At 34.2% G+C, this 24611-nt stretch overlaps 1 protein-coding gene across 2 annotated transcripts; it reads right to left on the reverse strand.

Moving 5' to 3' along the window:
* Positions 1–113: 113 nt before the first annotated feature.
* LOC141545867 (glyoxylate/hydroxypyruvate reductase B-like) lies at positions 114–24367 on the reverse strand. Of its 2 annotated transcripts, XM_074273181.1 has the most exons (7): positions 24235–24367; positions 15457–15520; positions 10035–10419; positions 8363–8534; positions 6549–6727; positions 3780–3876; positions 114–1035 (listed from the first exon to the last, which is right to left on the reverse strand). In XM_074273181.1, the coding sequence occupies exons 3-7, from the start codon at positions 10414–10416 to the stop codon at positions 879–881; spliced, it is 987 nt and encodes a 328-aa protein (XP_074129282.1). In that variant the 5' UTR covers positions 10417–10419; positions 15457–15520; positions 24235–24367; the 3' UTR covers positions 114–878. The 2 variants fall into 2 exon arrangements, with proteins under 2 accessions (XP_074129282.1, XP_074129272.1); XM_074273171.1 differs by lacking the exon at positions 15457–15520 and having other exon boundaries at positions 24235–24363.
* Positions 24368–24611: the final 244 nt, after the last annotated feature.

Below are 24611 nucleotides of genomic sequence, written 5' to 3' on the forward strand. Positions count from 1 at the left end.
TACAAAGTTGAGTAGTATAGAGGAAGGTATTGGCTAGTTTCATTGAAGTTCTAATGGATTCATTACTGAGTTTATCATGTAATTTGGTTCTTAGAAAATTAAATAAATCGATATAATAGATTAAAATAATTTTATTTACGGTTGTTCATATTTGAAAGTTAACATATTGTTTATTAGTTGTTTTTAAACATACATGCTTTGACCAAACTATATCACACAAGTATTCATCTTAATAGTGAAAAACAACCTACAGTACAGAAAAGAGCTTCTAATAGCAAAATTACTTATTCAAACCATCTCAATAACAAAACAGAAACTTAAAGTGAAATCAGTTATGCCAAATTAATTATTTTCATTATGCAATTGTTGGGTCCCCTCCAGAATACCCAAAGAACATTGATTAAAGAGGATGCCTATAAGTCAAAAATAGGAATAGAACAATAACCTGGCCTACTCTGCAATTTTGGTTAGAGGTAGGCCTGAACTGTCAATGCTTACCAAAAGTTTTTACGTTTCTTTCTACTTTTTGGTTTCATCATTCCTTCCCTTATCCACTTCAGTGTATTTTTTCCCTGCCTTATCTACCATGTTTGCTTTTTTGGTAGGTAAGTTTTGAAAACTGCAAACTCCATGAAGATAGAATAACAGACACAGTTATCAAAGATTATATTACTTCTATTCACCACACCGTTAGATTCTGAAGGATTTGGGGGAATATACATTCTCTGTTAGCTCTTCAAACATAATAAAATGAAAATCTATGAATTTTAATTTCACAAAAAGAAGTACTAGGATATATAAAGTATGCAAAGTAAAAATAAGCCTTTGTCATTTAATCTGTCAGGTTTTCATCATTATGATCTTTCCACCCAAACAAATCATTTAAGATATACTTCATTAGGAATAGAAAGACCACTGAGAGCAGCCAGAAGACTTTCAACCATATTTTCCATCATGAGACGTCGACTTTGATGAGTTGCACTTCCAATATGAGGTGTTAGGATAATATTCTTTAACTTTAACAAAGGATGAGATCTGTAATACAAACACATTAAAACATTATTCACGTTTCATTTTTTAAAATGACTATATGGTAGTTTCATTTTTTGTATTTGCAAGAAGATAAAAATTTGTAGGAGATTAAAAAAAGAATAAAAAATTCTATTTGATTCATAAAAGAATAATGGAATTTTAGAACCAGATAAGAACTTGGAGGCTGTTTAGTCCAATATTCCTATTTTAAAGATGAGACAACTAGAGGCCCAAAGTAAGGACAGAGTTTGAATTACTGGGAGAATCAATGCTAGAGCCCAGGACTTCAGGCAATCAAATCAAGGATCTAATGTACCATTTTGTCTTCAAAATTACTTAAAAAAAAATAGAACACTGAGTGAAAATTAGGTATTATTTAAAAGAATTAAATATAAAGGTTTTTATTTAGGTTCAATAAATCAACTATACAAGACAGGGTAGTTTGCCAAGAATTCATAAGAAAAAAATTAGCTTCCACTCCCAGTTCTGGTTCACCACAAGCTCAATAAGCTAATAATGTGGGGTAGCTTTTTATAATTTTTCAAAATAATATAATTATTGGTTGCATTCATAGAAATATAGTGTTAAGTACTGGGGAATAACAGCCCCATGATATAATGTCTTGGTCACATTTCATATGTTCAATTCTTGCTAACAAATTTTGAGACTTCAACAAACCAAACTGTGGCAACCAGAATAGCAAGGAGTATGAAAATTATCACCTGAGAAAGAGTTTAAATTAATGCAAATAATTAGCTTAGAGAAGAAAAAACTAAATACACAAAATCTGATTTCACATATTCAAGGTATTTATAGATGAGACAATACATTTGCATTATGTTGCTAATGATAGCAAAGCAAAGAACAATAAGTGAAAGTGACAAGTCTGTTAAATTTTAATCACTGACAGAGTTTGAAGAGTTGTGCTACAAACATGAGGTGTTAGAATCATTTACAAAGGATGAAATCTACAATACATTGCACTGAAATATATTGCTGCAGTTTTATTGGTTTCATTTAGGATTATGAAAAAAACTATAGTTATAATTTTAATACTTATACAAAGGTAAAATTTTAGAAAATTCAAAAGAATTCAAGGGAATTTGATTTATGGGAAGAATCATCTAATATTAGAACCAAACAAGATCTCAAAAATTTTCCTATGCAGTAAGAAAACCCCTGGGAGGTTTTTGTGACTTGTTTGGGGGATTCATAAGGTCATAATTATTTGAATATTAAGATGCCATTTGCTGCAAAAATTCTCCATTTTTTAACTCTATATCTGTGAAAAGCAACCAAAACAAAACAAAACAAAAAATCACTCTTCTCACTAAAATTTTTGTTTTGGAAGATGTAGTTATTTTTCAGAAAAGTATGTTATTCTAGGAGATCATTATACACTTCAACAACAATACTGCATGAGGATGTATTCTTATGGAAGTGGACATCTTCAACATAGAGAAGATCTAATCCAGTTCCAATTGATCAATGATGAACAAAATCAGCTACACCCAGAGAAAGAACACTGGGAAATCAGTATAAACTGTTTGCATTTTTTGTTTTTCTTCCCAGGTTATTTTTACCTTCTGAATCCAATTCTTCCTTTGCAACAACAACAACAAAATTCGGTTCTGCACATATATATTGTACCTAGGATATACTGTAATATATTTAATATGTATGGGAATGACTGAATGCCTGCCATCTAGGGGAGGGGGTGGAGGAAAGGAGGGGAAAATTCGGAACAGAAGGGAGTACAAGGGATAATGTTATAAAAAATTACCTATGCATATGTACTGTCAAAAAATGTTATAATTATAAAATTAATAAAAAAGAGGAAAAAATAAATGCTATGTGGAAGAAAAAAAGTATGTTATTTATATTAAGATGTCATAGGTTTATTATTATTTTCAAATGAGTTTATTTAAAATATCTTAATATTTTTATCAGTTATGCTGTCAAATATAGTAAAATATAAAGACATAACCCTCAATAATTTTAAGCATGTAAAGGATCACTGAAACCAATAAGTTTCAGATACACTAAGCTAGTCAAATATTCTCATGTTGTAGTTGAGGAAGCAATGTAGTCAGACTGGAGAAGAGGAGACTTAATAGATACACAAAATTTGAGTTCAGAAAGTTGAAGCACATGCTAAAAATGGCAGAGTTAGGACCAGTGAGGAAAAGTGATGAGGTGTTCTTTTATCCAACCAAAATCTATTTAAATATTAGAATTGTTCAACTGACTCACGGGCACTGAAATGGATTGATTCATGGGGATACTAAACAATCTGTCACTGAAAATATTCAATTATAAGCTAGGCAAATAACTCTCAATCATATCATAGAAAGAATTCCTATATTGGAGAGGAGACTGGATAGTGAAAAGTCAATGAATATTTATTAAATACTACTATATTCCAAGTACTCTGCTAAGTGCTGGGGATAAAAAGAGGAAAAAAGAAAATCCATGCCTTAAAAAGCAAATGATGTACTAGAGGAAGACAAAAGAAAGATGAAAAGTGTGTTTTGAAGAGAGACAGAATGTACTTGATCTAGAGAGAAATCAGAGAAGATCCAAAGATGGCAGCCATATAGGAAACAAGGATTAGAATATCTCTAAAATCCTGTGAGTCTATGATTGAGACATCAACTGAAGAAAACTTTTAATCTCAAATGTGGACTGGAGATTTTGCTTCTTTTTTTATTAAAAAATATTTTGCAGGAACAATTGTTTTGTTTTACCTTGGCAGGGGTTCAGGATAAGTCACATCCAGTCCTGCTGCTTTGATAATCCCAGTTTGAAGAGCTTCAACTAGGGCATCTTGATCAACTAATTGACCTAAATTAATGTAACAGTATTTTTGTTACAATCATAATTAAGCTTTGTCACTAACATTAAACTATATATAATAGATATATATGCTTACATATATGTGTACATATAACATATATGTATATAATATTAAAAATATATTATATAATAGAAGAAATATCCATATTTCATCCTGTTAAGTAATTTAAAAACCACAGAGTTAGTCCTCTTCTAACTGGTCAAATGACAAAAACACATGAATGTCAAATGACATAATATCAAATGAAAAGTGATATAAAAATAAACATAGAGCCATATAACTTCTTTTTTTAAGTGCAAAAGGTTACTTTTTTATAACTCAAGAACAACTTATCATTGAAAGCATTATTGTGATAGTGGGCAACCTTGTTTCACCCCTGATCTTACTGGGATTGGTTCTAGTTTGTCCACATTACACATGATACTTGCTGATTTTAAATAGATGCTACTAATCATTTTAAGGAAAATTCAGTTTATTCCTATATTCTAGTGTTTTTAATAGGAATGGATGTTGGATTTTATCAAATGCTTTTTCTGCATTTATTGAGATAAACTTTTTTTTATAACTCAAGAGCAAACTTGTCATTTGAGATGAAGAAGGTCATTATAGAAGGAAGATCAGCCTTAGGAGAGTTGCTGTTGTTCAGTTGTTTATCAGTTGTGTCTGCCTCTTTGTGACCCCATTTGGGATTCTTTGGCAAGGATACCACAGTGATTTGCCATTTCCTTCTCCAGTTCATTTTGTAAATGAAGAAAACTGAGGCAAAAGAAATAAGTTCTTCCTCCAGATGGCATTGTTAATAGGTGTCTGAGGCCAGGAAGATGAGATTTCTTGACTCTGGACCCAGAATTTCCATTGTGTCACCTAGCTACTCCAAAGTGAGAGATATGGGTTTTAATTCAGTTTCATGTGCTAGTCACGTGTCTATGGGCATTTCATTGGGTTTTACAGGCTTGTTGAGAGGATGACATGAAATGTGTAGAAACTACTTCACAAACCTCATATTTCTATAAAAATATCAGCTACTATTATATTATTATCAGCATTAACAATTATCAGCAACTGAATATTATAAATTTAAAACTGAAAGGAATGTATCTCACGGATTATATACATTCCAATTGCCTCATTTGACAGATATGGGAGCTGATGGTCAAAATGAGTGACTTGCCAAGGATGACACAACTAAGAAGTAACAGGGACAGGATTTAAATTCAGGTATTGCAGACTCCAAGTTCACTACACTATGAAGCCTCTCATGTCATTTCAAAATGACACGTCCATATCCCATCAAGTAGTTGTTAAGCTGAGAAAGAAATTCTACTCCTTTAAACTTAGAATGATCACAGATTTGCAGGAAGGTTTATGATGCTCTTTCTGAATGTCAATCAATCAGTATTCAGTAAATGCCTGATTCCAAAGTTTAGAGTAAAAAAGCCTAGTGAGAAGCTCTGATCAGGATACTTTATTTTTGAAGGCCAATTATTTAAAACACTGTTCTTTTGTTCATTATAATAGTAGTCTCTAGAATTGAGATTTATATGACCAGTGTTTAGTGCTAAGGCTGCAGATGTATAGTTTATCTTTTAATGTATCTTCCATGAGGAGGAGGTTTCTGCTTGCATGGTCACCAAAGAACCAGGAGAAAATACTGATATCACTTGGAATGACAATGCCATATATTTTAATATGTATTGTATTTATATATCATATAGTATATTCTTTACAAGTATATAAAGAATATGCTGTATAATATATAAAGATTATATATTTATTATATATAATATATTATCATAATACAATATATTATAATATAATATAATATATAAATCTATAATTGATACAATTATATACTATGTAACTATATAATTGTATCGATTATAGATTTATATATTCCCATATTCTTTATTTATACATTTGTTGATGATATATTTATATATTTTTACTTTCCAAAGCACTTATATCTTTATTACTTAATCCTTTGAGTTACAAATTCCAGATATTATCTTTATCATAAATACATAAAGTAATTAAAGCACAAAGATTATTTAAGGCCATAGTTAGTAACAAAGTCAGTTCCAGAGCTCTGGAATCTAAGCTCCACTGTTTTCTGATCTTCAGTAAACTAGCACTGACATATGCAATCACCACTGATTTCAGTCATGTCATTTCAATGTCAATTAAACTGTGTATTAAACTGTTAGGGTTTTCATTTTTATAAGTTCAATAAGTATACAACCCATTACTTCATTCTGAATGAACATAGGAATGATTATTATGTGTAACTATTTAAATTAGGCATTATACAAATGTTAAGAAAAAGAGAATGTTGCTGAGAAAAGTAATAACTAAACACTAAACAAGTGAACAGTGACACTGTTCTTTCCCACAGAAGTATTTAAAAATATGAATTGAAAAAAATATTTTAATTAGCTTATTCTTAAATTGGGTTCAAAATATATTCAAAAAAGTCAAGAACTCTTACAATTAGAAGATAATTTTAACTCTCTTGCCTACCAGTCTCGATTACTCTTTGAATCAAAAAAAGTTGCAAAGGAAGGAAGCTGATAGAGAATGCCAAATATTTGAGATATATTGCTGCATCTTTCCAATGAGGAAAAATATCATTTTGGTAGGCATGTCTTGTAGTATTTATTACCTCTGCCAATGTTTATAAGAGTAGCAGTGGGTTTCATTAGTCCTAGTTCCCTCTTTCCAATAAATTTATGAGTCTGGGGCGTTAGAGAGAGAACCAGCATTACAAAGTCTGATTGCTGCAGCAGCTCATCCAACTTTGCACAGTAATGGGCTCCAACTGCCTCTTCCTCTTCCACCTTCCTGTCAGAATAAATCAAGAGTGAAAAAAGTGAGTTTACTAATCAGAAACAGCCCAAAATACTTAAAGAAATTTCAAGAGACCAAGACCAAAATCCAGTAAAGTAACTGGAAAGGGACCTGAAACAAGATAAAACTTCAGACATATTATTTAAGATAAGGGCTTATAATTAAGTTCAAGTTGGATAAAAGAAGCAGGGAGACTGTGATACAGTGGGAAAAGCACTGGATTTAAAGACAGAAAAACTGTGTTCATAACCATTTGACAAAAGCTTTTGGAAAAGCTGGAAAATAATATACAGAAACTAGGCATAGACCAACATATACCCTTTACTAAGATAAAGTAGAAATGGATTCATGATTTAAACATAAAGGGTGATACTATAAGCAAATTAGGAGAGTAAGTTAATCTGTCAGATCTTTGGAAAAAGGATGAATTTATGACCAAACAAAAGAGAACATTATGAAATATAAAATGTATAATTTTGATTACATTAAATTAAAAAGGTTTTCTGGAAAACAATTTTTACAGCCAGTGTTTCTAAAGGCTTCATTTCTAAAATATATAGAGAATTGAGTCAAATTTATAAGAATACAAGTCATTATCCAATCATTATGGTCAAGGGATATGAACATGCAATTCTCAGATGAAGAAATTAAAATTATTTATACTCATAAGAAAAAATGCTCTACATTACTATTGATTACAGAAATACAAATTAAAACAACTCTGAGATATCAGCTCATACCTACCAGATTGTTTAAGATTACAGGAAAAGAAAATGATAAATGTTGGAGGAGATGTGAAAAAAATGAGACATTAATGCAGAGTTGTGAAGTAATCCAACCATTCTGGAGAACATATCCTTTGATCCAGCAATGTCTTTAATAGGTCTGTGTCTCAAAGAGATCATAAAAAAGAGAAAAGGACCCACATGTGCAAAAATGTATAACCTATGTCAGATTGCTTAGGGAGACAGAAAAGAAGGAAGGGAGGGAGAAAAATTTGGAACTCAAAATCTTACAAAAGTGAATGTTGAAAATTATCTTTACATATAATTGAAAAAATAAAATGCTATTGAAATTAACAAAAAAAAAAAAAAACAAAAAAAAAAAGAAAGAAATACTGTGTTCAAATCCTAGCTCTAGTTGGTGACATAAATCAAAGGCTAAGATAGAGAGAAAACAGCTTATGTATATTCACCAAGACAAAACATCAGAAAGTAGCAGTTCTCAAAATGTGTGTCTGCAGAAAGTGAGGAATTCCCAATATTCTTTTGGGGTAGAGGAGAATGTGTAAAGTCACAAACTACTTTTATAAGACATTATTTGTTGTGGGGGGGGGGGGGGAACTCCTTTATGTTATAACTACATGTCTAGAGGAAACAAGATAGGTAAAGAAAGATGGAAGTAATATGTTTAATAAGAAGATATACTTTTGAGGAAAAATTCAAGAATTGGAATGGGGAAGAAAGAAAGAAAAGAATGATGGAGAACATCTGACTTAAGACCTACATACAGAGAAATAATAGGAAATTTATAATTACACCGTGTTGTGGCAATAAATGGAATCATGGGATTCATTTAAAGAAACAAAGCTTCAGTTAAGTTTAGAAATTCATTTACTAGAAGTTTTACCTGCGGTTCCTATTGTGATAAAGAATCTTCATTTCAAATGCTTTGGCTCGCTGAGCAACCTTATAGCCAATGTTGCCCATACCTATGATTCCCAGAGTAGAGCCTGTCACTTCTTGTCCCATCCAATTAATAGAAAAGGACTTAGTGTCTGGTGAAGTAGCTATCTCGTTCCCTAAAAGTCCAAGATACAAAAGTGAGCCATGAAACTGGAATGAATGAATAGGTTATAAGTTATACCTTACTTTGCAATCTCTGAGAAAATGAGTTGTTCTGATAATTCTTGCTTTTAAACACATATGCTGCATCCATTACTTCATAAAATTAAATAATATTTTTAGCAAAAAATAAACTATACCTATTAGAAATAGGTAGTAATAGTTTTCTTCACTGTAAAAATCAGAATATCCTGATAAAAGGTTATATTATAACATTTATTTTAAACTAGGACTCTTCTATCACAACATGACTAGGATTCTTAACCTTGGGTCTAGGAATTTGTTTTTTTTTTTTTTATTTGTTTTTTTGTTTTTTTCCTCTGAGGCTGGGGTTAAGTGACTTGCCCAGGGTCACACAGCTAGGAAGTGTTAAGTGTCTGAGACCAGATTTGAACTCGGGTCCTCCTGAATTCAGGGCTGGTGCTCTATCCACTGCGCCACTTAGCTGCCCCATAGGAATTTGTTTAAAAAAAAAAATTTAATGATATTTCAACAGAAGTGCTTTCCTTTTTTCATCCTATGTATTATAATTTGTTCACTTAAAAACATTATTTTGAAGGATTCCATAAACTTTGTAAGACATTATTTAGGAATCAGGACAATTTGAAAAGGACATTTTTAGAATATCAGTTTGAATACTTTGTCATTATTTTCACAAATAAAGACTCCAGGTTATCAATCACTGTGAAATTAAATGGCTTATAGTGGGCTTATATCCCAAGGAAATACTAAAGAAGGGAAAGGGACCTGTATGTGCCAAAATGTTTGTGGCAGCCCTTTTCGTAGTGGCTAGAAACTGGAAAATGAATGGATGTCATAAATTGGAGAATGGTTGGGTAAATTATGGTATATGAATGTTATGGAATATTATTGTTCTGTAAGAAATGACCATCAGGAGAAATACAGAGAGGCTTGGAGAGACTTACATGAACTGATGCTGAGTGAAACGATCAGAACTAGGAGATCATTATACACTTCAACAACAATACTGTATGAAGATGTATTCTATGGAAGTGGATAGCTTCAACATAGAGAAGAGCTAATCCAATTCCAATTGATCAATGATGGACAAAATCAACTACATCCAGAAAAGGAATACTGGGAAATGAGTGTAAACTGTGAGCATTTTTTGTTGTTGTTTTTTTGTTTGTTTGTTTGTTTTGTTTTTTGTTTTTCTTCCCAGTTTATTTTTACCTTCCGAATACAATTCTTCCTTTGCAACAACAACAACAACAAAATTTGTTTCTGCACATATATATTGTACCTAGGATATACTATAAGATATTTAATATGTATGGGAATGCCTGCCATCTAGGTGAGGGGGTGGTGGTAAGGAGAGGAAAAATTCAGAACAGAAGGGAGTACCTATGCATATGTACTGTCAAAAAAAATTTTATAATTATAAAAATTAATAAAAAAAACAGAAAAAAATTAAATGGCTTAAAAGGTCATTTTACCTTCTAATATTCTCCGAGCTGATGCCAAAAGTAAGGCCATCCCCATATCTGCAGTGCTGTTAGTAACAGCATGTGGAGTATTGGCCAGTTTCACACCAAAGCTGGCAATCAAGTTCAGGTCCAGATGATCCAGGCCTGCTCCTGAGTTTACAATAATCTTCAAGGCAGGCAGGCTCTGCAGTAGCTCCTTGTCAATAACTGGTTTCCCTCCCCATAGGTATATAGCTTGTATCTCTTGACTGAAATGTGTTTTGTTTTCAAGAAATTCTTGCATGGTGACAAGATTAAATTGTTTCTTGAGATCTGCTACATGATCTTCATTCACACAATATGGTCCTTCAAAACCACTTATCAAAACATAAGGTAGCCTTTGATCTTGCATGGTCTGTGGAGAAAAATAAAAGGTTTCTGTAGTAAAAGGAAAAAAAATCTTTAAGGGTATGGAGTATGTTCTTTAATCAACCATTGAATTACAACAAGAATGGAATAAAATTGATCTGGGGGTTTTAGTGAAATTTGTAGAATAGCTTACAGGTCCTAGAAGCTCATACTACCTTGGGTGCTCATGTCTCCTTTACTTTCTCCCACCTTCACTTTAGTGCAATGATCTCATTTGGTCCACAGAGCAATCCTGGGAGATATATACTATTATTATTCCCATTTTACAGATGAAAAAAATTGATACAAAGGTCAAGTCACTTGCCCAATGTCACACAGCTCAATTTTCTGAGGCTAGAAATTGAACTCAGGTCCTTTTGACATTAGGCCCAGTACTCAATACCACCAAGCGGTCATAGAAATCAACATTATTTTTCTACATTATCTACAAATCTCAATATAAGAGAATTCCCATGTAAAATAATTATAGGAACTATAAAATACTTGTGACTGCCTACTAAAAATATACATAAGAACTATATGAATACAACTACATAACATCCTTTAGAGTGTAGAGGTTAAAATTTTCCCATCTACAGTAAGAGAGACAGACAGAGATTTGAGCCAATGGTACTTTATTAAAAGATCTATGGTCCCCTCTAATGAACTGAACCTCAAATCTTCTTCATGATCTGAGCTTCAGTCTCCTTCCAGGATTCTTTCCTAAAGGGTTAGATATCCACTCATTCTGTAACAGCTATACCAAATACTGAATAAATCCACTGAATAAGCAAAATGTCAGCAAGATCACAGGTCGAATGAAGCAAGAAATATTTCCACATAAAATAGACAGATTTCTCTTTAAATTTGAATAGGAGGAATTGGTACAAGCTATCAGTCAGTGACCTAAGTGGTGACAAGATGACCTAAGTGGTGGTCTTATTGGACCAGTGATTGCTCTACAGGTACAAAAATATCTTGGGGGACTTTTTATGTAATTGTCACCTCTGCCAAGCTGGACTTGGTCATCATTACAAGGCAAAACTAGGGTGGAGGGCCTTTATCTAACTTTCTATAATCTGTAGCTCACAGCTCTGGAGCCTTATATACAGAACTTTGATATGATTCTATCCAATTGATTAATACTGACTGGAATAGAGTAGAGGTCCAAATGAATTATTTTTCTCAAGGGTATAGTGAATCAATATAGTAAAAATATTACCTAAATCCACTTATTCATGAAGTACCATACCAATCTAATTTTTAAGACATTTCTTTATCATACTAGAAAAATAATGATGAAATTCATTGAGAGCAGGTATGGGTAGATTACCTGCCCAATAGATATGTCCACTGCATATTTTTATATGGCTAGTAAACTAAGAATAATTCCAAAATGTTTAAATAAAGTTTTATTGTATTTTTAAAAAGTAAAAACCATTCTTAGACCTACAAAACTAGTAAAATGGATTTTGACCTTGGACTACAGTTTGTTGACCCTTGAGCTAAGGAGTCATACTGTTAAGGTTGATTAAAGATTAAGAATCTCAAGGGAAATTAAGAAAAAGATGGAAAGTACTAGAGCCTCACAGAACCGATTTCAAACCATATTAAAAAAACATTAGTCAGTAAAAGGATTTGAAAGTGGTTAGAAAATAAAGAGGTTGAATATATAATAATAACATAAAATATACATAAAGAAATTAAAAATAAAGAGTACAACAGACCAAGCATATATCTCACTGAGACAAAGCAATACAATAGCATAATATTCTATAAAGCTACATTATATATTTGATAAGTATTCATTTTACAACAACTGCTGGAAATAATGGAAAGAATCTGCCAAATATTAAATATGGCTCAACATCAGATCTCATTTACAAGATAAATAAAGAACTGATTCAAATCCAAAAGATTAAAAGCCATTCACTAACTGATAAATGGTTAAAATATGAACAGGCAGTTATCAAGAGATGATATCCAATAAACAGCTCTATGAAACTATACTCCAAATCATTACAAATCTGAGAAAAGCACATTAAAGCAACTTCAAGGTTCAATCTCATACCAATTAGATTGACAATGACAAAAAAAAAGGAGAAAATGACAATTGTTAGAAGGACTTCAGGAAAGCAGGCATATACATTCACTCTTGATAGAACTATGAATTAATTAGTCCAGCCATTTTAGAAAATGATTTGTAACTATGCTCAAAAAAATCACTAAATTGTAATTGAAACTTTTAATTCAACAATACCACAAATAGGCTCGTACTCCAAAGGAATCAAAGAAAGAAGGAAAGGGCCCATATGTACAAAAACATCTATAGCAGCTTTTTTTATTCCCAGTAGATAAATGGTCAAAAGATAGAAACAGGGGGAGAATTCTGGGAAGATGATAGTGTAGGTCAATAACTTTCAAGCTTCCCAAGTTTCCCCCACAAACACAACAAATTTGCCCCTCAAGGCGAACATAGACTGCTGAAAAATCAAGAAGATTTGGGGTAGAAGGGTCCTCTAGGTACAATCCAAGAATATCCTTAGAAAGACCCCAAGTTGGGTATTAACCAATTTGACATGCAAACACTTCCAGGCTAACTCCACAGAAACCACATGTAGGGAGCCCTGGGGCTAGCTGGGTTTGTCTGGAGCCTCAGCAGGAAATAAAAGATTAAAAGAACTTATATGTACAAAAAGTGTTCAGAGTAGTAATTTTTACTGTAGCAAAGAACTAGAAGCCAAGGAATAACCACCAATTGAAGAATAAAAAACTATGACTCAAGAATTTAGTATTATTATGTTATGGGCCAGAACTTGAAATAAGGTACTAAGTGATTATGTACTTAGTACTTATTAGAGTTCACACCTTTAAGAGAGAATATATAAGGAGGAGCCCCCACAAGCCCACAGGAATACAGAAACCCACAAGCCCACTCTCCGGGAGTAGGAGTCAAGAGTCATTCCAACTTTCATCTTTGTGCTGGATAGAGACATTGGGAGGATGAGAGGCCGAAGCTGGCTGGAGGCTGAAGGACAAACCTTTGGATTCGGAGACATTTGGAGGGAGCTCTTGGAACCAAGGGGGTAGATAGGCCTCTAAGAAATCTAATCAGGCCCCAGGAAAAGATTCAAGACTTTCAAGGAGAAAGTAAAGAATTTGGACTTTAACTCCTGGCTGCATTTGGGATTATTGAACTGAACTGAAACTAAGGCTGCCTCCAGAAGCTCCCCAAGAAACCTTTTCCCAGAGAACATTATAATTTAGAGAAGAGAACATTATATTATTATACCATAAAAAATAATGAAAGAGGCAGTTTTAGAATAACCAGGGAAGACTTGCATATTTATTCATAATAAAGTGAATGAAACAATGAGAACAATTTATAAAATAATAACAATATTTTAAAGAAAAATAACTTTGAAAGATTTAAAAGCTCTGACCAAAAGATCAATCAACAATAAATTCAAATGACTGACAATAAAACATGCTATCCTCCTCCTTAAAAAAAGAGGTAATGGCCTCTAGAAGCCAAATAAAGTACAACAAAGACATTTTAGGAAAAGTCAATGGCAATTTGTTTTGCTTCACTATTCATGTTTATTACTAGGATTGTTGAGGTTTGGATTTTTTTTTTCCAGTGGAGGTGCCATCTAGCTGCCCCCATTGAGGTATTTTTTTAAAGCATAGAAGAGAACAGAAATAAGGAGTGAAAGGCACTCAGGACAGCTTTGAAAATATAAGATAAAGGACATATTTGAAAAGAAAACAGAGCTATATGGAATATCAAACAGTTGCATGTATAACTTTTTTTCTGTTTTACTCTCTATATGGAAGTTTCCAAATTACTTGGTGTTTGTCAAATTCACAAAAACGATTTTTTAAAAATTAAATATCATTAAACAACACAATAAGATTGTCAATATTTTCTATTTGTAAGTTTGGTTATTTTTTATTGTTGATATTATTTAGTCTTTAATTTGTTAGAGAATAACTTTTGGTCTTACATGTCTTGGACATGTAGGCTTTATCAAAGATACCTGATGCAAAAATTTCATTTTGCAAATAAGATTTTCTCCTTTAGCTGCACAAATTTGTTTCACATATATGCTCTTTCATTTTAACTTATGAAAAATTGTTTTACTGTACAATGATCAACTATGAATGATTTAGCTCACATTAGCAATGCAATGAGCTAAGACAATTCCAAAGCACTCATGATATAAAAAAGTTATCCATCTTTAGAGAAAGAACTGATGGGAAGCCTAGATGCATATTGAAACATATTATTTTTCACTTTTTTTTGTCTGTGCTTTCTTCTGAAACATAACTAATGAGAAAATATATTTTGCATGACTAAACATGTATAATCTATATCAAATTACTTATTGTCTCAGGAAAGGAAGGGGGAAGAAGAAAGAGAGAAAACTGAAGTCAAAGAAATGAATCTCATTTTTACAAAAATTATTCAAAAGATTGTTTATATCCTACCTTTATCCTTTATTTGGTTAAGAAATCTCTTCTTAACCAAAGATCAAATAGGTACTTTAATCCAAATTCACCTCTAATCTTATAGACTTTGAATACTTTTCTGTCTAGCTTCTGGTTCAGCTATAGGACTGAGAGAGTCTGCTAGGTAAACAATGCTCTTCCTCAGACTTTTCAGTCACATCTGACTCTTTATGACCCCATTTGGAGTTTTCTTCCCAAGATGCTAGAGTGGTTTGCCATTTCCTTCTACGAAACAATGATCTTTTAAGTGCTAAATAATAAACTTTATATAATATACAAAAGTAAATACTTTCACTTTTTAAAGGTCAAAAGATAAGAATACAAGGACAGTATGTTATACTGTTAAAAAATCTATACTTTAAAATTAGAAGAAAAAATTATTTTTTTACTTAACCAAAAGATAATTTAGTTATACAGAACATTTGATACTGACGATTGCAACTTGCCCTTTGAACTGCTTAAAGATTAACTTTTTTTTTCTTATTTGTAAAATGATTTAAGAATTAAAAAAAAAAAAAAAAAAGAAAATTACCTTTTGTTGAAATTGCTATGAGAACTTCTGAAAGATGTATTTACTTGATGACTCTGCAAAGTTTCTATCCAAAGAGGAAAATAAACAGGGGTAAAAAAAGAATTTTATTTTCAAAGAGGAGACTTCTAATAATGACTATGAAAGGGAGGGGTTTGAAACTGTAACCTATCAAGTGGTAAAAGATTATTATCAAGTAACTACTAGAGTAAATGAGATATATTTGTTTTTATTACTAACTACTGAGCCAGAAAATAAATCAGTCTTGAAATCACATGCTTTAAAAAAAGCAGCAACCCTAAAACTATACTTAGATGTTTTTTAAAAATTTTATTTTATTTTTTTGTTAATTTCCTTTTTTATTATTATTATAGCTTTTTATATACAAAACATATGCATGGGTAATTTTTTAACTTGCAAAAACTTCTGTTTCAACTTTTCTCCTCCTTCCCTCTATCCCCTCCCTAGATGGCAAGTAGTCCCATACATGTTAAATATGATAAAGTATATGTTAAATACAATGTATGTAAACATACTTATACAATTATCTTATTGTTCAAGAAAGATCAGATTTAGAAAGACGGTAAAAATAACCTGAGAAGAAAAAGCAAACAATAACAGAAAAAGTAGAAATGTTATGTTGTAGTCCATACTCATTTCCCAGTAGCTGGTTCTGTTCATTACAGATCATTTGGAACTGATTGGATCCTCTCATTGTGGAAGAAAGCCATGTCCATCAGAATTGATCATCATGTACTTAGATGCTTTTAAAAGAAATTATAGTAATTCCAACAAGCTGATGAAAATAATATGAAATAAATGAAAGTGAACTCAATCCTGATAATATTTCTAAGAGAATTAATTCCAAAATAACTACTTCGAAACTCATAAATCATCACATTCATATAACATAACATTAATCCATTCCGCAATTGGTGGGGATGCCCCAGTTTCTGACTCTCCAAAATAGAGCTACTATAAATATTTTTATGCATCTGGGTCTTTTCTTCTTTCTTTTAAAACTTTGGAATATAAATCTAGTGACTGGGCTAAGGAGAAGCCTACTCTTTTCAAAAAGACACAGGATTGTTGAAGGAATATAGACAGACTCTTCCCATACCAGGAAATGATGGGGCTAATCACCAAAATGATGGAGAACAGGTTAGACCCCAAAAGTATCTGAGTTATGGGTCAGTGTCCCGAGTCATCCCAAAAGAATTTATAGACATAGACCTACAAATCAAGTGTCAAAGATTTTATTACACTGCTAAGAGTGGGCTAAATTCCAAGGAGTTAACAAGGAAAGAAATTTTAGCAATTAACAATGGGAAAGACAAATTCCCTAATGGAGCTCATAATTAACCAACCAAAAGGAAGATGCCATTAAGGGAAAGAAGCCATGAGGTAGCAGTACATGACTAGCTAACCCTAAAAGGGATTTAGTGTCCCCAAAATTTAGGAGAAATATAATCTCAGGGGTTTGACACCATTACTTGGCTTTCTAATTGGATACCATAAAGGTAGGGTTTTTAGAGACCCCCACCTGAAGTGGGACTGTAATCAAAAGCCCACTATAACAAAAGAGACTTAAGAACAAAGGCCCACTTAAGGCTGAGATGATCCAATCAGTGCTCTTCCCAGCTTGCCTCAGGAGGCTTCCAGGTTGTTTATCCAGATTCAGGATTTCTCAAAAGTCCCTTTTCTTTCCATATAGCTCTGTGGGCATGTAAAACATGAAAGGTATATTTGGAATCAATATAGATATTAACTCTCAGACCTTTCCCCAGTTCTAAAGCTCTGGTGAGGGCAATGAGTTTGGCCATCTAGTGATGTAAATAGTTTAACCTTTAAATAATATATTTCCCCCCATTTACCTTTCTATGCTTCTCTTGAATCTTATGTTTTGAAGATCAAAACTAATGCATATCTCTTGGAATCTGAGTAAGGATGGTATAAAGGTTAGGCACTATTGAGTGAAGATGAATGACAGCCTCATTAAGGTCCTGAACCATTCGATATTTGGCTATTTAACTGGGAGAATAGGAGTATTAGAGGGAGAGTGTCTTGGAATAGAAAGCATATAACTTTAGAAACTTTTCAATTAAGGGTTGCAATCCCTCTAACACATCTTGGAGGTATATTTACAACTGGAATGGCATAAGTTGCTAGACTTGAAATTCCCTGGTCCCAAATAGAGTAATTCACTTCCTACTTTGCCCCATATTTCAGGTGGAATATGGGAGAGCCTTGAAAGAAATGTTAAAAATGTTCCTGGAGGTCCAAGAATGGAGAATTGGGTTCCCAATTTCACCATCAGATCCTATACCAATAAAGGAAATGGACAAAAAAGGAAGAATAAGAAGTCCCTGAAATGAGCAGATAGAGGGAAAATTTAAAAACATTTCCTGTTTCTTATCATCTCTACTACCTTATGGGGCACTGGACACGTAGGACCAGAATGCTCAGGTAGGACAGAGTGTTAACTTACCTGTCACATACAAAACATTACCCAATGTAATGCTCTTCTCTAGAATATTAATGTTCTCTGTGAACAGGTTTCTTGGGGAGCTTCTGGGAACAGCCTTCGTTTCAGCTCAGTGTAATAATCACCCCAAATGTAGGCAGGATAAAGTTCAAATCCTTTATTGTCTCTTCCAAAATCTTATCTCCTTCACTTGGGGCTCGGCTAGGCCTTCCAGATCTTAGTTTCAGTGTTCTCCACAGGACAGCCTGCCACCACTTCTCTGTCTTCTTTGTTCTGCCCAACTTATGAATCTCCTCTACTGAATCCTGGCTCTGAATCTCCCAAAGTGCCTCCTGGTTGAGACTCCTAGCTTAGATATACTCTCCTAAAGGTGTGAATCTTGCAGTACTATAGTAAGTAATAAGTACATAATGATTGTCTCTATCAATTCCAGTGACTTAGCATCTTGTAAGAATTATAATAACTCAAGGTTCAGCAATCATGGTGGATTTTGAGAGAACCAGTCCAGTTCCCAGGCTCCCCTCTTTCTTGGTCCTGATAAAACTGGGAAGCAGGCAAATGGAAAGAACAGGCTCAATCTTCTGTGGGCAGTCTCTTTTCCAATGCCCCTCCTAGTTAGACAGAGCACTGGCCTTTAGATTTTAAAGGGTATTCTCAAAACCAATGGCACTATTTGTGACACTGGGAGCATGAACTTCTGTGGGAGAGGTCCTTCTGGGTCCTAAATATAGAAGTAGCCAAAATCTGAGTCAGTTCTCTGTTCCTAGCCCTAGACTTGTGGTCTTGCTCCTTGGCTGCAGCTTGGTTCCTACTGTTTCTAAAAGCTGGACCTGGAGAGTTTGAGGACCTATGGCTAATTTCTGCAGTTTACTCTGAATGTTTGGGGCAAACTGGCTTAAAAAAAATGCATGCTAAATACAGTAGCTCCTTCAGAAGACTTTGTAGTCATTTCTGATGACCTGTTTCAAGGTAGTTATTAAGGATTCAAGTAAATCATTTTACTGGCAAGAAAAGACTAAAAGTGGAAAACACAAGACTTGAAATATTTCATTTGTCTCTTAATCACCCTATCAGATATCATTATCCATATTTTACAAGTACAAAAACTGAAGTTCACAAGGATTGCGATTGTTCAACCAACTCCTAAGCAACAGTGACATAATTTAAACCCAAGTCTCTCCTGGCTACTAGTGCCAAAGTTATTTTTCTAATGTAACCACATCAGTCCCAGATCCAGTGAATTCCAGGATCAAATATTAAGTTCTCTACTGGACATGTAGAGCTCTTTACAAAGTGGCTTCCTTCTATCTTTCCTGATGTCTTTTCTCCTCTATCCCTTTACAATCCAACAACATTGGCCTATTTGCAATCCCTTGAACATGACACCATCTCTAATTTCCTTTGCATCCCTTTGCATGACACTGACATGACATTCTATACTGTTCTCCACTTACCCATCTGCCCCTTAATTTCCCTGATTTCCTTTCCAAGCCAGCTCAAATACTAACTTTTGCAAGAAGCGCTCATTTTCTTGGCAAAAATATTGGAGTGGTTTGCCATTTCCTTCTCCAACTCATTTTACAGATGAGGAACTGAAGCAAAAGGGATTAAGTGATTGGTCCAGGCATATAGGCTGGTTTTGAATTCACAAGTCTTCCTGACTTCAGACCCAGAAGTCTATCTATTTCATTACTACTTGCTCTCTCAAATGACTACAGCTCTATTTCTGAATATATCTTTTATATACCTAACTATTGGTATGCTGTCTTCTTCCTCATTAGAATGGAAATTTCTTAAAGGCAAAAAATGTTAGCAGCCTTTCTTTGTATCCCCAGTTATTAGCACAGAGTTTGGCACATACTAAATGATTAATAAAGGCTTGTTAACTGTCTGACTATACCCACTATATAAGACATAATTACACATTTAGATTTGGAAGAAAGTAGCATTGATGAGGTCCTAGGTATCTAGATGGGCATTAGCAGAGAAAGCCTGAAGCATAGATAGCATAAATACTCTTGAGGCAAGCAGGGAAAGACACTGATGAAACCATTTCAGCCTTAAGTAGGCTTTATGTTCGTAAGTAAAACTTTTATTCAAATGGACTTTTGATTACACTCCCACTACAGGTGAAGGTTTCTAGAAACCCCCCTTTACTATATCCAATCAGAAAACCAAGTTATAATGCTAAACCCCTGAGATTATAGTTCCCCTATATTTCCCCTATAAAAGATGTGCTCCTACAATATCTTTGCTAATTATTTGTGGGGTGCTCATTTCCTTTTAGGATTAGCACACCATGGTGTACTGCCACCTGATGGCTTCTTCTTAATGACATTTTCCTCCTAGTTAATTGTGAGTTGTACTGGGGAACTTGTCTTTCCTCTTGTAAATTGCTCTGTTCCTTGTCTTCCTGCTTTTAGCAGCATAAGAAGATCTTTGACATTTGATTTGGAAGTCTATACCTACAAATTCTTTTGGGATGACTCAAGACACTAGGCTGTAATCCCAATATATTTTGGGATATCACCTCATACCTCATCATTTGGTGGCTAACCTCATTATTCTGATGACCTATTATGGGAAGAGTCTAAGTGCACCCTATAACCTAAACAGCACGCCCCATCTCTAGCTCTCCTGCAACCTTGGCTAGTTATACAGAATATCCTTTTAATCCTTTGGGGGCACATAAGCAAAGGGATCTAACAAAATAGTATCAATAAGCAAAGATGCACTAAAACATTTCCCTGAGAAGCTTGGGATCTACCTTTCCATAAGTGCATACACTATCAATGGGAAGAGTGTAGGTCATATGAGTAGAGGCATATCTCTAAGGAACACCTGGTCAGGGGAACAATGTTACTGAGTATGTAGTCTTTTTGAGATATTGCTCCTCTATGTGCTGTCAGGTTTTGCCCCCTTGGACAATTGTGGAACTTTTGTTTTCATTTGGTATTATTCAGTCATTGTTTCTCCCCTCAGAACATATATTCAAGGCCTAATCACTTTTGCCTGTGAATTCCTGAAACTCAGTATTATTTTGAACATAGCAAATACTTAATAAATGTTTGTTGAAAACAAGGTATCAAACACCACAAAGAAAATATTTCACTACATTGGACAGACTAAATGTATGGGCCAAATCCTGTCCTATATAGTAGCCTAAAAACTATATTCATATTTTCTCCTATTTAGACATGTTACTTATCCCCTACAGGCCTCTTTCTTTTATTCAATATGCATTTATGAAAGTCCTACTATGTACAAATTTCTGTCATTTATTATTTGTATCCCAGGTGTCTAGCACATCTATGGCACATAAAGGGACTTAATGCTTATGGATTGAGTATAAATTCCAGTTCCTGCCTAAATATCAGCAGATGAAACTGCAAATCAACCTAATTCTAAGATTCATAAATTTTTTTATTAGAAAGTCTACTAGGTTAGAAAGCTAATGGGATTTCTTTACAATCTTTGCTTTCTTTTCTCTCTCATTTTTAGGAATGAGGTTTGTCTCAGTGAAGATGAAAAAAACATAAATAACTACAGAGCAATTTCTCTGGCTTGTTACAAAGGTCACACTCTGAGTTAGTCTTTATCATTAATTTTCAACTAGGGCAAAAATTCTTAATCTGAGATCCATTGTGTTTTGTTTTTTTAATATTCTGATAATTATATTTTATTGGTTTCCTTTAGGATCTTATGTATTTTATACATTTAAAATTAAACTTTAATAAGAATTCTTTTGGGAAGGTGTCCATGGGATTCATTAGAAAGGGGTCCATCCATGACACAAAAATGTTTGATTTAGAAAGAATAAGGATTTGCTGAATTTTCCTTTCTTGATGATCATTTCCCTGAAATGGACCATTTGAAGCACAAGACAATAGATTTATAGTTCTAGGAATAGAAGAAGCCCCCCAGGCCATTAAGTCTAACTCCCTTCATTTTACAGAAAAAGAAACTGAGGCACAGTTTTGTGTCCAAGTCCAGTTTTATCCATTGTCTACACCATACACCATGGGGCCAGAAGACAAGTATACAAAGACCCATACCCAAAATTCTTGCCATTAAATTAGATTTCCCCTAGCTCTGATCCTCAGCTTTCCTCCTTTTCCTCCCAATTCCCTCTTCTTCAATTCATCTTCTTTTGCTTCTTTAGCCCCCACCTCTCCCTCCCTCAATCAGGCATTCCTACTCCAGTCATTACAAGGGATATGAATGGGAAGAAAGGGGAGAAAATGTTCTTATGTTGAAAAGTGTTAGGATTACCAGGTGAGAACTCAGGTTGTCTGGACAGTGACAAGGTGAGAACTCAGGTTGTCTGGACAGTGACAAGATGAGAACTCAGGTTGTCTGGACAGTGACAAGGTGAGAATTCAGGTTGATTTGAGAGACGATCAGAACTTTACAAATTGGCGCCCAACGTGGGGCAAGGACTTTTGCTTATCCTGACAAGGACTTATTCTGAGCCCTTCAGAGGAGCTAGACTGGACCATAGCAATTTGGCGCCTGAACCAAAGGGTAAAGTTCTGATCGTCTCTCAGTTGTAATCCTTCTCTGAGAGGAGGTTTTGTTTCTGTATAATCTTTTTCTCTATGAGCAGGTTTCTTGCGAGGTTTCTGGAGCCTCCAGCCAGCCTCTTCTTCTTCCTGAATCCTGGCTCTGAATCTCCTCCAGATCTTGTCCTTCCCCAATCCAGACTGCTCTCCAAGCTCAATGTTGCCTCTTTTATCCTCCCAGAGTATGGGCTCATACAAGGGCTTCTGGGAAGAACCACTTCAACCAATGATCTTGCTCCTCCTAGAATTCCTAAGGTGTAAACTCCCTTTAAAGGCCCGAACCAAAGGTCTGAGCCAGAGAACTGTCAAGTCAACCTGAATTCTCACCTTGTCACTGTTCAGACAACCTGAGTTCTCACCTTGTCACTGTCCAGACAACCTAAGTTCTCACCTGGTAATCCTAACAGAAAAGGTAGAATAAAAATTAGGTAAAGAAATGAGAGTAATGCAAGAGGATTATGAAAGAAGATTTAACAATTTGGGAAAAGAAAACAACCACTTATAAAGTAAAATTGTCTAAATGGATACAAAAATTCACCAAAGGAAACAACTCCCTAAAAAGTACAGTTGGCCAAATGGAAAGGAAGTACAAAAGCTAATTTAAAAGTTAGAACCAGATAATTGGAAATTAATGCCTCTGAGGCAATAATCAAACAAAAAAAAATTAAAGCAATCCAAATTCAAATGAATGAAAAACTAGAAGGAAATGTAAAATACCTCACTGGAAAAACAACTGAGCTAGAAAATAGATGCAGGAAAGACAATGTTAGAATTATTGGACTAATCATAATCAAAAGGAATACCTGGACAATATCTTTCAAGAAAATGTCAAGAAAAATTGCCCTGATATCCTGGAATCAGAGGGCAAAATAAACGTTGAAAGAATTCATCAATCTCCTCAGCAAGGAGTTTCCCAAAATAAGACCCCCAAGGAATAGTATAGCCAAATTAAAGAAGCGTTAGGTAAAGGAAAAAATACTGCAAGTAGTGAGAAAAGATTCAAATATCACAGAGTCACATTCAAGATAAACGTGGGCAACATTAAGGACCCAAGATCATGGAACATGATATTCCAAAAGACAAAGGAGCTAGGACTACAAAGAAGAATCACCTACTCAACAAAAGTAAGCAAAAAACTCAAAAGGTTCAAAAAAAAGAAAGAAAGGAAGGAAGGAAGGAAAGGAAAATATAAAGGATTCAATGGAGCTGGATTGTTTACTCCCTACAGAGGAAGATGGTACTTGTAATTCTTAAAAATATGACCATTACTAGTACAGCTAGAAGGAATATACATATACAGAAGTTATTGGTATAAAGTGAATTTGAGGGAATGATATAAAAAATAATTAAAGGATTTGGAATACAGATGGAAGAGAGATAGAATGGAGTAAATTAATTTACATTAAGAGGCATGAAAGAACTATTACAGGGAAAGGGAAGATGGGAGGGTGCGCATAGCTAGAACCACAACCACGGAGTTAGGTAACCAGCCCATCCCCACTTCTGGGGCCACCCAGAATATCTCCGTTCCAGATGGAACCAGCCTCGCCCCGCCCACCCAGTGCTAATCCCTGCCGCCTTCCCGTACTTTAGTTCTGTAGATAGCTCAGGCTCCGACAATTGCCTTTCCCCGGTCTCCTACAAATGTAGGACTGCTTGACCTGCGAGTGAATTGGATTTAAGTGAGCAAAGTTGCAGAAATCTACAACCTCAACTTCTCTTTTTAATACTCACCGGAGTTCAGGGGCAAAACAAAATTCAAGGGGATTGTCGGAGCTCAAGCTCTAAGTATCCGCAGCTCCTGTACCTTACTTGCCTTTGGAACAAATTGTTCTCTTGGAAGTAGCGCACGCGCTCACAGAGTCTGGGAAACACTGTGGGTCCCGTTGCGTAACTTCTCAATGTTCTGAGCTCCTATTGGAGACGGAAAACTTTCTACTCAGGAAACTTAACTTACCGGATCAGGACAGAACAGCCCTGGAAGAAAAGCCCAGAGGGGCTTTAAAGCCCACCAACGGAGACTCTCTGCTATTTCAAAGATATCTACTACTTTTCTAATAGTTGTAAAAATATCTCAGTTTTGAACTGAAATAGTGCTCATTTTTTTCTTC

Source organism: Sminthopsis crassicaudata, chromosome 1, assembly GCF_048593235.1.
Source record: "Sminthopsis crassicaudata isolate SCR6 chromosome 1, ASM4859323v1, whole genome shotgun sequence".
NCBI classification, from domain to species: domain Eukaryota; kingdom Metazoa; phylum Chordata; class Mammalia; order Dasyuromorphia; family Dasyuridae; genus Sminthopsis; species Sminthopsis crassicaudata.

Coding starts and splice junctions, on each gene's coding strand:
- LOC141545867 (XM_074273181.1), bottom strand. CDS start 10,416: ATGCAAGATCAAAGGCTACCTTATGTTTTGATAAGTGGTTTTGAAGGA. Junction 6,728..8,362: donor TATCACAATAGGAACCGCAG/GTAAAACTTCTA, acceptor TTATTCTGACAG/GAAGGTGGAAGAGGAAGAGG. Junction 1,036..3,779: donor TATCCTGAACCCCTGCCAAG/GTAAAACAAAAC, acceptor TTTGTATTACAG/ATCTCATCCTTTGTTAAAGT.